Raw genomic sequence first — 18149 nt, forward strand, 5'->3', positions numbered from 1 at the left:
GACATTACAAAGCATCGCGGAAGAGAATATAATTAAGGGTTACAGTGTTACACCTCGATATTGTAACAATAATAGAGGTGTCAAAAATTAACTTGATTCATGAATCATGATTAATCTAATATAGAATATGATTTACATGGCTATACTCATAATTTAACATGGCTCAAAATTGGTAAAACTCGATTCAACTAGATAGACTCAATTTGAATTCAACCAATGACTCAATTTTAAATTATTGCATGTTGTTTACGACGTTTAAATGGTAAGCAGTTTGGTGCCGCTTAAGAGAAGTTTAAACCTCACTGTATGCAATAACTATTACGTATTTACGTAGTATTAAAATATCCATCATCCCTCATAAGTCTAAGCTCACTAGTTCAGTGAAATGAGTGAACTCCTAATTTTTTTTTAAAAAAAACACGTTGTTCAGTATTAATGCTAATGCAAGTATGGGCATGAGATTTATTGCAATTTTCGACCTATTAATGACTTCCTAGTAATCTGTACCAAATGGGGATGTAGCTCAAATGGTAGAGCGCTCGCTTTGCATGCGAGAGGCACGGGGTTCGATCCCCCGCATCTCCATATATTTTTTTGATCTTATAATGCTGTGCAAGTGAAGTATAAAAAAATTAGCTTCAAACTGTAGTTGTGATTTGTTGCTCCCTCCAAAATCAAGGAATACCTCCTCATAGACCTCATGACTACTCTCCGACGACTATAACGCTTGTTGTGAGCTCAAAATCAAGCGATGAGATATGCCTACAAGAGGGTATGTTTATGCCGGATACTCATTGACCAATTTGATTACCCTATCAAAATGATCAAGAAGCCTCAAAGAGGAGAAGATAATCAAGCGTTCCGCGAACCTGTCTATGGTTGTTGTAAGGAATAGTCAGGATCAAGATGATGAACTGGTTCATTTCTATAGGTCACATTATTTATATCCCTGTCACTTAACTGGGATTTCTGTGCACCCATTTTCGCTCTTGGAGTTGGCTGTTGATCCATGTATGCATCCAAGTGAGAATTTATAGGGTTCAAATGAGAATAATTTCCGATTTCCACAACTGACCTGTCGTGCTGGCCTGCTGCAGTGACACGATCAATCACGAGTCATACCCTTTGAGTAGAACTGGCGCGCTACTTTTTGGGAGTCTTAGCAAATAGACTCTGCAAGTGGCACAGCACATTGTGTGAGACCTGTTGTATGTAGAACGTGAATGGTGCAACCCTTCCATAGGGTTCATCTCTCTGTAACATGGTTCATACTGTCTTCCACACGAGTTGAAATGCCCAATACACTTCATTTCAAAGAAAACTTTGAGGTATGCAGCCTCTTGGTTGAACAAGCTCTGAGCAAGTTTTAATAACCAATGACATTGTTTTCTATGATGATAAAATATTCAATAATCTTATAAATTTGCTGAAAAGAATAAATATGTAACCACTATCACCAAAATTGTCTGCATCACATTGTAGCATGATTAGTGAAATTATAATACAGGAAGCCTTGAACATGTTTAAACACCAGATACTATTGGGGAGGATAATTGCCAATATACAAGATATCATCTGTGCTTAAATGAATTTGATATTCAACTCTTACACATACTGGAACTCATTCTGCTTTACAAAACTCGAAATTAAAAAAAGAAAACAGGGGGAGGGGTTAATCTACAATTTCACAAAGCTACTTTCCCAGATTGTCCACTTCACACAGTGATATCTTTTCTCAGTTCTACAAGCTAGACTCGGTTCAATTGTTGCTCTCTGCGGAATTTACTGTAATCAGTTATCAAATTGCTGTTGACCTTGTCTTTCATGTTCTCAACAAGTCCCCTGAGCACCTATAAACAACAGGTTTAATTTTCTTAGTAACATTTCAATAGCGTACACTATTTTACATACTCAACTTCAGTTACATTTTCACGATTTACAGTTAAAGAAAACATAGTATTATGAGATCTTGTTAGATTCGTCTCAATGCCTACATTATTAATATATAATATTTGATTAATTTTACAAATGCATATTAAACAGAAATGATGCAAGCAAAAAAAATCGGAGGAAGTATGTGTAAAGCTGTTATTCTATGATGCTTGAACTAGTCGCCTCGGCTAAACTAATCTTGATGGATATTCCTTATTGGTTCAGCATTGAGTTGGTACATAGGAAGTAGCTTCGTATTTTGTGTCCGTATAGTAAGTTATTAGCCTTGGAAACATAAAGCATATCCCAGTGTCCCTTTATAAGTTATGTCCAGCAATCATGTTTGAGTCAAAACATCATAGTTGTATCATTGTAACAATCAAACCTTACATTTTTCAATAAGATAAAATGAGTTTAGGAAACTAACTGCTTCTGAGACACCTCGGAGGACATCTTCAGGGACCACGGCGAGAACTGGTGGGAGAATGAGACTTATTTTCATCTCCAATTGACCCTTCAATCTGCTTCTTACCCCTCGTCTATCTGAATATAAAATTCCATTTACACTGAGACTAAACTGATCTGGTTCCACCACATTATCTAGCCCTTGAAGCTCCCATCTCACCTGCATAAGAGTTAATAACTAGTGATACTCCCTTAGTTTGAAGCAAACAAAATCAGCAGCTCTAAAGAGACAAAACAAAACATAAAGGATCAAGTCCTTCTATTCATAAAGTGTTTATGACGAACAATGTCAAGCTCAAGAACTTTAGAGATGACAGGTGGAATCCCTGATGGATAATCTTTGCCGTTTGTTTTACACCTTAACCTCATATCTACAACAGGTGATACAGTAAAGAAGAAAAACTGTATGGGTAGCATGTGTACTCTCCATTCTCCCTACAAAAAGCAAAGAAAAACAATGAGGTCAGAAGAAAGAAAACCTAAAGTTGGACCATAGTAGTTTAGCCAACAAGCACAGATAAAATCCTGAACTACATCTCCTATAATATGTAAGACCTTAATACTACAAATTGTCAAAAGCTGATTTGGTTGAAAAATAAGGATGTCATTCAACCTCAGAACCAACTAAGCTATGGAGTAAATCTTATTCTCTAACCATTGCATACAAGACTATCAGATTAAAATGGAGCTATGAAGGCCCATACATATCTGCAGATTGAGACTGACATTCAAAATTTCCAGAAAGGCGTTTATTGTAAGAGGCATTTATCATTCCATCTAGACAATGTTCAATGATCTATTATATAAAGGTTCAAGAGTTGGCGCTGATTAATTAAGCCTTATGCTATCAACAATATGCTGGGAACTACAAAAAAGTCTACATATGATAGCTAATCATCATGCTCTCAGGGAACAGAAGCTTAAGCTAACAGATATAACAGAAGCAGCAGAGAATTAGAAACCTTTTAATCTTTTACCATGATTATAATTTTCTCACAAGGCTACACAAGCACACAATCATACGTCGTGGTCTTTTCAATGATTAGAATTCACACCCAAAGTTGTTAGGATCGCGGTTCAAGGGTATAATCTCCAATATGCATGTCACGACAGAATTTGAAAAGATTCAAACATCCATCCAATTCATACAACACTATTAGGAAGCATTTTCTTTATCTATGATATGCAAATGACACCAAGGTCAAGAGTTTCAAAGGTTGTTGAACATGTAATAACATCATAAGCCAATTTACAAATATTAAAAGGAAAATTTTTAAATTACCACCCAAAAATGTAACCATTTTCGAACTAACCACCCGTTTAATTTTTTATTTTAAATTACCACCCTTTAAATTAAATTAATGCTCAGATTACCACCCATTTCAAAAATCCGGTGGATTTTCCGTCTATGGGCTCCACCTAATGCTTATTTTGACCCTTTTGACTGATTTTTTCCCCGATTTTTCTCTTTAAAAACGCTCTCCTAACTTCAATTCACATTTTTCTCTTTAAAATTTGGTACAATTTGGTGAGGGAAATGTGAATTAAAGTTTAGAAAGCTTTTTAAAGAGAAAAATCGGGGAAAAAATCAGTCAAAAGGGTCAAAATAAGTGTTAGGTGGGGCCTTCAGACGGAAAATCCACCAGATTTTTAAAATGGGTGGTAATCTGAGCATTTATTTAATTTAAGGGTGGTAAACTGGTAATTTAAAATAAAAAATTTATCTGGTGGTAATTTAAAAATTAACCATATTAAAATATTTAATTCTACACATAACCCAAAATGAACTCTAAGACAATATTCACTGTTGCCAAGACAAAAATTAAGTATTACATACTCGACTACTCGTAGACTCGTAGTAATATTTCCAACTACTATCTCCTTGACAATATTGAATATACCAATTCCAATTTCCACAAAACCCATACACTCCATTTATTACTACATCTAGATTCTTAAGGACCGACGTGCCATCCATCATGTCAAACGAACAAAACAATTTAATGATCCAAGACAATGCAATTATTACTCACATTACATGGACATTACAGTATTATAGACAATATTGTACAATTGGCACATCATCTATGGAGCGAGCCTGGTTTTTCTAGTTGATGAATGAAAGATGCTTCTCAAATGGCAAACTTGCAAGGGTTTATTGAACTGAACTGAGCTTAACTGAATTGTTTATGAGAGAGGGAAATTATGATCTGAATTGATTGGAGCTGAACTGAACTGAACTTAAGCCGAAGAGAACAGCCCTAAATAAATAATCTAAAATTTGCATTGTTCATGATAGAACAACACCACTACTTATGTTAGTTGTTCTATCATGAACAGGTGCAACTTTTACAGTAAAATTACTACTAGTGTTAGCGGTTCTACTAATTTTAGTCTATTTAATAACAAGATTGTCATTTGAAAAACATCTTTCGTCTATGAATAAGAGAGATTTGGAATTACACTTATCTATGTTACTCAGAACTATTCATTTTGCCTCGAACACTCAAAGCTGTGGAAAATCTTCACAAAATAGTTAGCATTATTAATAAAATAAAAGGAATACCTCACTAATTTGTTGGCATCTTTTTTTATCCGGAAAAATTGCTCTAAAAACTCTGGGCTTATCCTCTAAATACTGATCAAATGTAGCCTGCAAAAATACCCAAAAACCCAGAAAATTATTATTAATTTCGTAATAAATTAAAGGAAAATAAAAAAATAAAAAAAATTTACCCCAGGAGTTTCGTAAAAGGGAATATCTGTGGAATTCCGGGAAGTGTAAGTTGAAGGGCGTTGATTCACAGCCTGGCACTTGAATCTGATTGGCTGCTGTGACTTGAATTTGCTGACTGCATGGCACGGTAGAAATGCCCTGCTTCCTTGTTTTTCACTAAATTGAGCATTAATGTGAATTATACCTGGAAATTTGTGATTAGGGATTACTGCAATTTCAGCCATTGTTGAATTTCTGGGCAATTTTGGGGGTTTTTGTTTTTATTTTAGGAAAGGAAGGAAAAAGAAATCATGAGTTTTTTCTGTTCAAGGACGATAAGTGGAAATATGAGTGTAATCATACGTTATAAGTTGATTGGACAACATGGCAGCAGGGAGCCACGTGGATTGATGTTTATGTTTGATTACGAAGAGGACTAGAGGTAAACCTATCAGTCGGGTCGGGTGGCTTCGGATCACGGGTTATTTTGGGTCGGATCACGGGTTGAGAAATATTCAATCCTAATCCAAAGTTTTGAGATTGGATCAATTCAACGAGTTTAGAATAATTTTTTTTGGCTTGTATTAAAAAATTTTGAATTTTCAAGCTTACTTTATTATTTTTTAAAATTTTTTAATCCAACATTTTCACCATATTATTTTTAGCCATTACATACTACATAATTTAAATCGTCACCATTTCACTAAAGCTCATCAATTCCTAAATAATAAAAGTGATAATAAACTTTAAAATAAAACTTTTAAACATCCCAAAATTCAAGGAAGCGACCAACATAATTATATATGTGGAGTATTGATAGGCGTGTCGCGTACCTAACAAAAATAAACCTAACTGGACCACTACTATGTAGACGGGCAAGCAAGGGTCGGATCCTAAGAGACTATGGTTCAACTAATTAGACTCAAGCAATTACTAAGCAAGTAACCAAATCAAATAAGTGAGAATCAATAACTAAAGAACTAATTAAAACAATTAAATCAAAACAATATGATAAATCAATGCTAAAAACATCCAAGATCAAGCATCACCACGAATACAATTAATGCAATAGTTATTCTACCCCTAACACATAATTTAATTGATTAAAGAGGAAAAGTAATCCATGAATAATACCAATGGTCTCTACCGAGTTATCAATGGCTTCTCTAATCACAATCAAGCCTACTTCCGTGGAATCATGTATGTTAAAGACCTTAAGCACATTACTCTAACTTCCTAATCATCCATTCAGCTACTCCCGTGATGAACTTCAAACCCTTAATTGATTTATTCAAATCCGTCAAAACCCAACTCCCGTTGCGATTAAAACAAAGGATTAATAACAATATTAATCATCCCTAATCTAGTATTGGCATAAGCATAATCAATTAAGCATATCAATTACAATTATTATTAGAGAATTTAAAGAATTAAATCATGCATTAATCATATTCGGGTTCCGCTAGATCTTGGAATAAGAAAACTACTCACACATATTAACGAAAGCGAAAACAATATTCAATGAAGAAAACATGATTAAAAGACAATTAAAAGTAAAAGAGAAAGTAAAGATGAATACCAATTACTTGAATGAAGGAAAGTACCAATTGTTGATGAACAAAGATCAAAACTTGAAAGTGCAAATTAATCTAGATCTAGAGAGAATATTAGGGTTCTAATGAAGGTTTTTAAAAACTAGAAAATAATAACTAAGTATGTTTTAGTCGGGGTTTACAAAGGGTATTTATATCTCTTAGTTAAGAAATCCCGAAAAAATAGGAAAACGGGGTCTTCGACACTCCGCCCGGTCTGACCGGGCAAGGCTGCCCGGTCGGGCGCGCGAAGCTACTCCTTTTTGCGCTTCTTCATATGGCCTATATTGTACAGTTCTTTGTTTGCCCGGTCTGCCAGGGCAATGCTGCCCGGTCCGGGCGGACAAAAGCTAACTCTTCATACTTCCTCTATTGTGGCTTCTCTTCTTTCCTTCTTCGCCCTGGTTGCCAGGGCAATGCTGCCCTCCAGGGCGGACACGGGTAAAATTCTCCTCCATCTTAATAAGCTTTCGTGGCTATCCAAAACAAGTCCAAATCATCTGGAAATCTTCATATGCCTACAAAATCAATCAAATAGACCAAGCCACACTAGAGAGGAGGATATTAGCGAGAAATAGCTCCGTAGAGCTTAGAAATCATACGAACATAGCTATAAAATGAGGGTAAAATATGGTATAGAATGTGTACATCAAATTCTCCCAAGATAGCTTCTTGCTTGCCCTCAAGCAAGACAATCAATGACTATCAACAACTAAATAAACATACTTCACCCCATAATACATTTGAAAATATCATACTCAAAATCGAAATCGGACACACAAGCATCTTAACCAACCAATCACCTCATTCAGACTATCAATCAACCTGAATGGCCATCAAACAGAGTCAACCATATACACATAAGGAATCAATGACTAGAATATCTCACTTAGTGGTCACTACGCACAATTTTATGTGGCGAGCTAAAAATGAGCCCGATCTCTCTCCATCCCCACTAATAATAATAACCCCCCATTCTCACAACACTCATGTGTTTAGAGGGTAATGATGCCGCTCAACCTAGTTAAAAGTCGACTCGAAATGTGACACATACTCCAGCATTTTGACAAAAGACTCGTTTCACATGAACACAATACTATGCACGATGGTCAGAAGGTCTTTTTCAAGCTTGTAATGTAAGTCGGGTGAAAATGGGTAGGAAAATTTTGGAAAATGTAGGTAAATATAGTCCCTCAGGGAAGCCATCAAAAATGAACAATACACATCAAAATCCCATCAAACTGATTCACAAGAATACACACTCCAAACATAACTTGAATTGAGAGCAACTACCACCTTATTCACCCTACATAACAATTCATCGCACTATTCTTATTTTTGAAGCTCTTTTATTTATCCTCCAAGAAACTGAAATTTTTTCTTTTCTTTTTTTCTTTTTTTTTCCTTTTTTTTTTTATTTTTTTTTTATAACAAACTATAAGAGCTTAAAAAATAGATCATATAGCAAAAATAACCTTCAAGCTTCAAATTAATCTTCTCCAAAACATCATCACAAACCATAGAGAACACCAAGATAGATGGCTCCCCCAAGCTAGACTTGGGATAAGTTACTAATTGGGGCCGATAGGTTAATTTTGTGACTTAGATGAAAAACATGGACAAGGCTACAACATGGGTAAGCAAGAAGGGGACAAACGTTTCTAAATTCATCTGGAGGCTACCTAATGAACATGGCCTTCGTCCTCCTCATCGTGCATGTGCAATGTACTATGACACACTACTAAAAGTCTCAAGACAAAACTAAGATCAATGTCACACCAGGAACTAACACACATGAATAAATAATAAAGGCTCAAGCCTCACAGTTAGCACAGTCAAGCTCCAGATTCATACACAGTTGCACAAAGTTGATTTCCATTAGGCCAAGACAATCCAATATCAGATCATGAACATTTAATCCGCATCGCAAGTCTTTCAATCAAAATCAAGCCAAAAACCTTTAAATCATCAAGGATAGGGGCACAGAGAAGTAGTTTACTAGCTATTCATCGTCATGATTCACAAAGTAACTGCCCAAAGCCAAAAATAATCCCTCCCCCAAGCTAAACTTCACATTGTCCTCAATGTGAACATATATCGAATAAGAACGAGCAAAGGAAAAAGAAAACTAGGCCCTACTGGCAGAGGAGGGATCATACCTAAGGGCGGAGCTGGGACCGCCCTCAAAATAACGTCGCATCATAACCCCAAGACACTAAAAAAAAAGAAAAATAAATAAATAAATAAAGGGAAAATAAAATAAATTAAAAAACGGAATGGGTTGCCTCCCATTTAGCGCTTGTTTAAGGTCTTTAGCTCGACCCCTCTTTAGTAGCTCAACCTGGGTCATCGCACGGAGAAGATACTCTATGGTATTTCTCATCAATATATCCACCTCCAAACGACTCCTTCAAATTAGAGTTGATGTGCTTTGTATCCGAGCTTATTCGGATGTAGCTAAACCCATCATGTGGTGGAATATTGTCCTTTTTGCGCACATGATTTCTATTATAAACACACTTATTAACCAAAGGGTTAGTAGCATCAATTCTCAAACAGGTACCACCATCAAAAGTAAAATTATGGTCATTGAAAAGCTTAAACACAACTTGTTTATCCTGAGCTCTAATGGTCACTTGTCCTTTAGGAACATCTATTAAAGCTTGACTTGTAGCAAGAAAAGGACGACCAAAGATTAATGGGATCTTAAGGTCTTCTTTCATATCCACTACAACAAAGTCAACTGGAAATAAAAGTTCACCAATCCCAACTAATACATCTTCAACTACACCCTTAGGGAGTCTAACAGTTCTATCAGCCATTTGAAGAGATATGGGAGAGGGTTTAAGTTTTTTCAAACCTAATTTTTCATACAAAGAAGAAGGCATTAAATTAACACTAGCACCTAAATCACACAAGACCCTATCAAAATATATTTCGTTTATCATACAAGGGATAGTAAAACTACCAGGATCATGCAATTTAGGTGGTAAGCTATCATGTAAAAGATCAAGACATTTCTCCTTTACTACCAAACTTTCTAATTTCTTATCATTATGATCATGATCTAGGATTCCTTTCACAAAATTTGCAAATTGAGGCATTTGAATTACAAGATCGGAAAAAGGAATGGTAGCATATACCTTCTTAAGAGTCTCAGAATACTTCCCAAAATGCTTATCGAGCACGACTTTTGATAACCTTTGCGGGAAAGGCATCGATTCCTCATAGGCTTGTGGAGAAACATATTTGGGACCTTAATTTTCATGCATTTCAGTTTTTGACTCCAGATTGCACACTTTCTCCTCTAATCCCCCCGTAGTCAATCCATCTCTCTTCACGAAAAATGCATTGCATTGTTTCGTTTGGACTTTTGATTGATCTTGAAGAGTTGATAGATGACTCACTTGTTGTGATAGTTGAGAAAGATGAGTTTCTATCCTCTTGTTTTGAGCAACGAGCAGTTGGATCAAGTTTTCAAAATATTCATTCTGCTTTGCTTGTAACTCAAATTGCTTGATATAAGCTCTTGTTGTTGGTGTTGGGAGGTAGCAAAAGTCTCCATAATGGATTCAAGATTTGAAGATTGAGGTGGTGGTTGGTGCATGGGATGATGATTGAAAGGTTCCCTAGCTTGAAAAGCTGGTGGTGGTGGAGGATTTTCTACAGCTTGAGTGTTCTTGTACGAGAACCCTTGATGATTTCTCCACCCTTCATCAAATGGCCTTGTTGAGGTCATGGTATAGAAAGCATTAGCTTGCTCAATCGTCATTCCATCATAATTGGGTTGACACTCCCCCGCAGTATGGCCTTGCAATCCACACATCTGACAAGTTTCCATCGAGGGTCGAGGGGACTCAGCTTGAAGTTGATTGACCTTATGAGTTAGTGCCTGCACAGAACTAGTCAACATGGTTAGAGCATCAACATCATGTTTATTACCTGTGTTGATAGCAATTCTTCCCCTTGGATGATAATTATCATTAGCCGCCATCTTCTCAATCAAATCCTTCGCATTGGTTGGATTCTTCGTCATGATAGAACCTCCAGACGCAGCATCAATGTATATGCGAAATTCATGGGTTAAACCATTATAGAATGTTTGGATCAACATCCATTTTGGAATACCATGGTGAGGGCATTATCTCTGCAATCTCTTAAACCTTCTCCATGCCTCATATAAGGATTCGTCATTAGATTGATGGAAGGTAGATAGCTCGTTCCTTAATTTTGCGGTTTTCTCTTGCCCCAAGAATTTAACTAGGAAGGCCTTAGCAAGCTTGTCCCACGTATCAAAGGAACCAATACCTTCATCTCATAGCCATTCCCTTGCCCTATCCCTTAGTGAAAAAGGGAAAAGGTGTAGTCTAATAGCATCATCAGTGACACCGTTAAGTTTCATAGTGTCACACTTCTTCAAGAAACTATCAATATGAGTCACAGGGCAATCATTTGATGAGCCCGCAAAAGAATCATTGGAGATGAACTGTATGAATTGGGGCTTTAACTCAAAACTCTAAGCGGTGACAGGTGGTCTAACAATACTGGAGAGAAATCCGGTTGTTGTATCCGGAATACCATACTCCAAAAGAGATTTTGTTCCTGGGTCGACCATATTTCTTATATTTCGATTTCTCCTTCTTCTACCTCTTCGTCTTTTTGCAGTAGCTTCGATCTCAAAATCAAAAGGTGTTAAATCATCTGAACCTGAACTTCGAGTTTGCATGCAACAAAGAAACTAAAACGGGAGATCAAAAACACAAGGAACAATAGCCGAAGCAACAAAATATATGCTTAGTAAAACGAATCACAAATAACTAGAATGAAACTGTTAGTCCCCGGCAACGGCGCCAAAATTTGATAGGCGTGTCGCGTACCTAACAAAAATAAACCTAACTGGACCACTACTATGTAGACGGGCAAACAAGGGTCAGATCCCAAGAGACTATGGTTCAACTAATTAAATAGACTCAAGCAATTACTAAGCAAGTAACCAAATCAAATAAGTGAGAATCAATAACTAAAGAACTAATTAAAACAATTAAATCAAAACAATATGATAAATCAATGCTAAAAACATCCAAGATCAAGCATCACCACGAATACAATTAATGCAATAGTTATTCTACCCCTAACACATAATTTAATTGATTAAAGAGGAAAAGTAATCCATGAATAATACCAATGGTCTCTCCCGAGTTATCAATGGCTTCTCTAATCATAATAGAGCCTAATTCCATGGAATCATGTATGTTAAAGACCTTAAGCACATTACTCTAACTTCCTAATCATCCATTCAACTACTCCCGTGATGAACTTCAAACCCTTAATTGATTTATTCAAATCCGTCAAAACCCAACTCCCGTTGCGATTAAAACAAAGGATTAATAACAATACTAATCATCCATAATCTAGTATTGGCATAAGCATAATCAATTAAGCATATCAATTACAATTATTATTAGAGAATTTAAAGAATTAAATCATGCATTAATCATATTCGGGTTCCGCTAGATCTTGGAATAAGAAAACTACTCACACATATTAACGAAAGCAAAAACAATATTTAATGAAGAAAAAATGATTAAAAGACAATTAAAAGTAAAAGAGAAAGTAAAGATGAAAACCAATTACTTGAATGAAGGAAAGTATCAATTGTTGATGAACAAAGATCAAAACTTGAAAGTGCAAATTAATCTAGATCTAGAGAGAATATTAGGGTTCTAATGAAGGTTTTTAAAAACTAGAAAATAATAACTAAGTATGTTTTAGTCGGGGTTTACAAAGGGTATTTATATCCCTCAGTTAAGAAATCCCGAAAAAAATAGGAAAACGGGGTCTTCGACACTCCGCCCGGTCTGACCGGGCAAGGCGGCCCGGTCGGGCGCGCGAAGCAACTCCTTTTTGCGCTTCTTCATATGGCCTCTATTGTACAGTTCTTTGTTTTCCCGGTCTGCCAGGGCAATGCTGCCCGGTCTGCCAGGGCAATGCTGCCCGGTTCGGGCGGACAAATGCTAACTCTTCATACTTCCTCTATTGTGACTTTTCTTCTTTCCTTCTTCGTCCTAGTTGCCAGGGCAATGTTGCCCTCCAGGGCGGACACGGGTATAATTCTCCTCCATCTTAATAAGCTTTCGTGGCTATCCAAAACAAGTCCAAATCATCCGGAAATCTTCATATGCCTACAAAATCAATCAAATAGACCAAGCCACACTAGAGAGGAGGATATTAGTGAGAAATAGCTTCGTAGAGCTTAGAAATCATACGAACATAGCTATAAAATGAGGGTAAAATATGGTATAGAATGTGTACATCAAGTATAATATCTTTTGATGACATATCGGTAGACTAGTCGATCGGTGGTATGACGGTGATGTGGCTTATACGGATGCAATTAATGTGGGTCGATAATTACTGTATGAGGTGATTGGTGCGGATTAGAGAAAGACTTATACTTCCTCTGTTTTTTAAGTAAAGTATAAAACTAATTACTAAACTTTGCTATTTATTGCAGATTGAGTACTCATCTTTCACTTGTTGCAAATTGAGTACTAAACTTTGTACTCGACTTGTTTTACCTGTTGTAGCAGGTTATACAAGCAATTTAATAACTAATTTTTATTAGCTGTAAAAAAAACTAATTTTTTTTTTTCAAATACCTTGAAGTCTAAGATGAAGTTGTGGTAGTGTGGTAGATCAGATTTATTTTATACAAAGGATTTTAATGGAAAGCTGACTTATATGATCCAAAATAATCCATATACTATCAACTATGAGAAATTACAATGTCAAGAATTAGTTCAGATTATAATGATAAGGATTAGTTCATTATTTTTTTTTTCAGCTTTACAAAATAACTAATTCTTGAATGCAAAATTAACCACATTTATTCAAAAAAAAAAAAAAAAAAAAAAAAAAAAAAAAAAAAAAACCACAAGTTATGTTGTATTCAAGGATTAGTTCAAATTAATTGTGGTTTTTTTTTTTTTTTTTTTTTTTTTGCCAAATTTACCAAATTTGCTCATAAATCTGGGTAAAATCCTTTTCAACTCCAGCCTTTATCTAATCTTACATGCTTTCTTTACAAATTTGATACCTGGGTTTTAGCATACCAGTGTTCTGTTAAGCATTTACTATTCATTTCCTAACTCCAGCGCTACTCACTCGTAGACATTGCATCATCTTCTATCGCTTCGTAATGCTTTGTTAAAAGTCAATTTCAATGAAATAGGAAAACTAAATTGTACCATAATCGTATGGTCTAATTGAAAAACCCATTATTGAAATTACCTCTAAACCAATGTTGATGAAGCTGAGTTCTAGTTAATTACCTATCGTTTCAAGACCGTGTTGTTATGGAGGCTTTGTTGTTGATTCTTGAACTTGTATTTGAGTCTAGATTTTCGCCGAAACCACACAGTTTTCGCCTCAGGCAAAATGCTCATACTGTAATTACGACTATTAGGAGTAATTTTGTTGGGTATCTTTGGTAATTGCGAGGTGATTTAAGTGAGGTTTTGGAGAATTTTGATAAAGGTTTAGTGATGAATTGTGTGGAGGAAGTTGTGAATGATAAAAGGGTATTGTTTTTTTTTTTTTTTTTTCCTTTTTCTTTGGATAAACCTGTTACAACCTGTTAGTGTAGGTTAAGTGGCCGGAATATTCTCTCCGGCAAGTGCTATCTCGTAGTTTAGTACCCAATTTGCTACTTCTGAAAGTTGAGTCCCCTATTTGCAACTTTTGCCAAAGTTTAGTACCCACTCTTATACTTAACTCTCTGTTTTTTTTTATAATTGCAACACTTCACTTTTCACGCTTGCCAATGCACGCTTTCGATCGTTTATATATTTAATGAGCAATATGTAAAAATTATAAACATTTGATATTAATATTGTATAAATCAATATGAATCTAACAAGATCCCACATGACTATGTTTTTACTTAAGCATAAATCGTTAAAGCTATTCAAAGTAAAACAATTGAATAGTGTAAAAGTCAAACGGTTGCAACTATAAAAAAAAAAAGGAGGAATTATGAGTTAGATAAATGAGAAAGAGATAAAATGAATGTCCGATGGCATACAATCAAACTTTATCAATAAACTAATATTAATTTCAAATAACTGTATTTATTTATTTAAAAAAAAGAAAACCATAAAATCGGATTGTCGGGTTGGGTTTGGGCTCGGGTCGAGTTTGACCCACAAATTTATGGATTAAATGAGTTCGGGTTATATCGGGTTACAGGTCAAAAAAAATTTGTTCAAGACCCAAAAAAGCGGGTCGGGTTCGATCGGTCGAAAATTGACAAATTTACGTAGAAGTGTTAAAAACTAACCAATTCAAATAACTCAACATAATTTGAAACGGCTTAACATAGGAAGCATATAATTTAGCATGACTTAAACATATTTTAGTAAAGTTAAGTAGATTTAAAATCGTCGCCTGACCCGAAATGTCTCGATCTAATTAGACTTGATCAAAATCTAAATGATAACTCAAATTGGCATCTTTATAATGACTAGTGATGATTATTGTGCGAACTGCGAAGTAGATGTCAACATAGTAAGTCAATTCACCATGTAAAGTTGTAGATTTAGTAAATTGACGTGAATTTAATGATTGGATTCTAATATATATATATATATATATATATATATATATATATATATATATATATATATATATATATATATATATATATATATATATATATATATATATATATATATATATATATATATATATATATCAATTAACCTATACTAAAAGCGAACCTAAAATGACACTTGTCATGATGTCATTAAAAAATTTCCCGCTTTTTTTTCTTTTTTCTTTTTTTTTTTCCCAAATTTGTATGACTTCCAATTTTTAACCTACAATACTTATTTCCATTTTGACAACACATTTAATCCAATCATACTCAATAATTTTTTTTAATTATTTTTTAACACATATTTTATTTACTAAAAATCTTTTAGTTACAACTACAGTAACATAGATTAAAATTAAGGTATTGAAATACTTCGTACATCATTATCCAAGATTATTACAGTATAATATCATCAATTTTTTTCCTCCAACTTAAAATTTATTTTAATTAAAAATAGAAAAAAATATTTTGGTATCATACTTTGTATAAATCTTAAAATTATGCATAACGTTTATAAGAACAACCAAACAAAATTATTTTATTACATTATACTCCTTCGTTTTTTTATATGTTATAATTAAATTTGCACATTTGTCGAGACACGACTTTAACCATCAATATCCTTAATATAATTAAACTTTATAACAAAAATTATAAAGAATGATGTTAATTTAACAATAATTTACCAATAAAAAAAATATTTGTAACAAAATATCATTCTTTATAATTTTTGTTATAAAGTTTAATTATTACCGTGCATGGCACGGGATTTAACCTAGTATATATATATATATATATATATATATATATATATATATATATAAAGGGGAGTTTATTCCCGAGTTTTTAGAGAGCCACGTAGGATCTAATTTTCTCAGCGCGCCATGTAGGATTATAATCTTAGTAGTAGCCAATTAAATAAGAGATTATTAATTTCTTTAAGAATTAAATAATTTAAATGTCATGTAAGCAAAATTGGCGAATGAGATTTTTAAGTTTAAATTAATTAAATATTATATATTATCTTTTAATATTAGGAATTTTATCTAATTATATAACAAATTTTAGGCTCATAAATACAAAAAAAAATATTATTTAAAAAAATCAAACAAACCGTGCATCGCACGGGTTTCATCTAGTCTTAATTTAATTGTATGGAATTTTTATATTGGCTGGCATTATCTAACTTTGCATGTCTCAAGTTTTGATATTTTCATTTTAGTTATGTTTTTTTTTTTTTTGGAAACCATTCATTTTAGTTACTTTAGTTTTGCAATATTGTTAGATTTTTATATAGGAAAAATTGCCCGGAATAATCCCATCTTTTGGCCGTCCGCCCAAAATAATCCTACCTTTAGATTATTTTTAAATAATCCGACCTTTATAGCTGATCCGCCACCAATGGTCCCAACCGGTCATGTAACTTGTTATAACAAGTTACTTGACACGTGGCGGCTTGTGATTGGTCTAAAAAATAAAAATAAAATAAATTTTTAACAAAAAATTAATATTAAAATTAATATTTTTTTAAAAAAAAAATTCAAAAAAAAAAATAAATAAATAAAAAACCCCACCCCAGCGCCGACATCGGGGTCCAACAACCCCACATGCATCGCGACTCCAACCCCGACGTGACTCCATCCCCAACCCAACCCCAACCCCACCCACCAGCCAAACCACCAACCCTGCTGCGGCGACCACTCCTGCCATCGCACCGATGGCTGTGCCGACCTCCCCTGTCCCTCGAATCTGGTCGCGCCGACCTCCCTTGTCCCCCGATGCCGGTCTCGATGATCACCCCTACCCCCGTTTCCAGACTCGCAGATCTCCTCCATCCCCGTCCCCCGATTTTGGCCACGCCAACCTCTCTCATTTTTTGATTCCGGCTTCTCTAACCTCCTCTACCCCCGATTCCGTCTGCAATGAACTCCCCAACCGTTTCCTGAGATTTGGTTTGGTGGTTTTCGAATGGTCTTGGTTTATGGGGAATCGATTTTTCAAAGGTGGTTTGAGGTTGGGTTGGCTGTGGTGGGATTCTGGTCGGTGCGGTCAGGTGGCGGTGGTTTCAGGTTTGTCTGAGATGGTAGTTCCAGGTTTTGGGTTTGGGTTTGGTTGGTGGTGGTGACTGATGTGGCGTGGCTAAGGTAGTGGTGGTGTTTTTTTTGTTTTTTTAATTAATTTTTCTCTTTTTATTTTTTATTTTAAACCAATCAAGTGACGATAAGTGTAAATTAAACTCTAAAAAAAAATACCTACTCAACCGGTTACAAGTCACCTGGGACCATTTAAAGAAGATTGTAATTAAAGGTCGGATTATTAAAAAATAATCCAAAGGTGAGATTATTTTGGGCGGACGGCCCAAAGGTGGGATTATTCCGGGCAATTTTTCCTTTTATATATCACCCAAATACTTTGGTTATATTTAGGGTTTGTTACGATTTATCAAATACAACTGAACTGATTGGGGCTAAAATAAACTGAACTAAACTAAACTGAATAGAGCTGAAATGAATTGTTTATGAGAGAAGGAAATTTAAAATTGAACTTATCTGAATTGATTGGATCTGAACTAAACTGAACATAATTGAAATTAAGCTGAACAAAACAAGCTCTAGTTCACCCTATTTTTACTTATCATATCCGATTAGAATAAATAAGTTCTAACATCCTTTATCATAAAGGTTTTTTTTAATTGCTAAATATCTTTAATTTCATTATTGAAAAAATTTATGACAATTACACACTCCCTCCATTTCATAATAATCACAACAATTTTTTTTTCGTCCGTTTC

General features: G+C 34.7%; 2 protein-coding genes and 2 non-coding genes across 5 annotated transcripts; 2 read left to right on the forward strand and 2 right to left on the reverse strand.

Annotated features, from left to right (window-relative positions):
- The first annotated feature begins 512 nt into the window (after positions 1 to 512).
- TRNAA-UGC (transfer RNA alanine (anticodon UGC)) lies at positions 513 to 585 on the forward strand. Its single transcript has one exon. It is a non-coding gene; the product is annotated as a tRNA-Ala (tRNA).
- Positions 586 to 1513: 928 nt separating this feature from the next.
- On the reverse strand, positions 1514 to 5438 carry LOC145555952 (uncharacterized). Of its 2 annotated transcripts, XM_081617661.1 has the most exons (5): positions 5134 to 5438; positions 4964 to 5050; positions 2683 to 2832; positions 2360 to 2557; positions 1514 to 1850 (listed from the first exon to the last, which is right to left on the reverse strand). In XM_081617661.1, the coding sequence occupies exons 1-5, from the start codon at positions 5356 to 5358 to the stop codon at positions 1749 to 1751; spliced, it is 762 nt and encodes a 253-aa protein (XP_081473787.1). In that variant the 5' UTR covers positions 5359 to 5438; the 3' UTR covers positions 1514 to 1748. The 2 variants fall into 2 exon arrangements, with proteins under 2 accessions (XP_081473787.1, XP_081473788.1); XM_081617662.1 differs by lacking the exon at positions 2683 to 2832.
- Positions 5439 to 7521: 2083 nt separating this feature from the next.
- Positions 7522 to 9923, reverse strand: LOC145642851 (uncharacterized). Its single transcript, XM_081694014.1, has 2 exons — positions 9357 to 9923; positions 7522 to 7530 (listed from the first exon to the last, which is right to left on the reverse strand). Exons 1-2 carry the CDS (start codon positions 9921 to 9923, stop codon positions 7522 to 7524), a joined length of 576 nt encoding a protein of 191 aa, XP_081550140.1.
- Positions 9924 to 10829: 906 nt separating this feature from the next.
- Positions 10830 to 10936, forward strand: LOC145556846 (small nucleolar RNA R71). Its single transcript, XR_014091940.1, has one exon. It is a non-coding gene; the product is annotated as a small nucleolar RNA R71 (small nucleolar RNA).
- Positions 10937 to 18149: the final 7213 nt, after the last annotated feature.

This window comes from Chenopodium album, chromosome 8, assembly GCF_948465745.1.
Source record: "Chenopodium album chromosome 8, dcCheAlbu1.1, whole genome shotgun sequence".
Taxonomy (NCBI): domain Eukaryota; kingdom Viridiplantae; phylum Streptophyta; class Magnoliopsida; order Caryophyllales; family Amaranthaceae; genus Chenopodium; species Chenopodium album.

Coding starts and splice junctions, on each gene's coding strand:
- LOC145555952 (XM_081617661.1), bottom strand. CDS start 5,358: ATGGCTGAAATTGCAGTAATCCCTAATCACAAATTTCCAGGTATAATT. Junction 2,833..4,963: donor GATGCCAACAAATTAGTGAG/GTATTCCTTTTA, acceptor TGCTTTTTGTAG/GGAGAATGGAGAGTACACAT. Junction 1,851..2,359: donor TCCGAGGTGTCTCAGAAGCA/GTTAGTTTCCTA, acceptor TGTTGTTTATAG/GTGCTCAGGGGACTTGTTGA.
- LOC145642851 (XM_081694014.1), bottom strand. CDS start 9,923: ATGCCTTTCCCGCAAAGGTTATCAAAAGTCGTGCTCGATAAGCATTTT.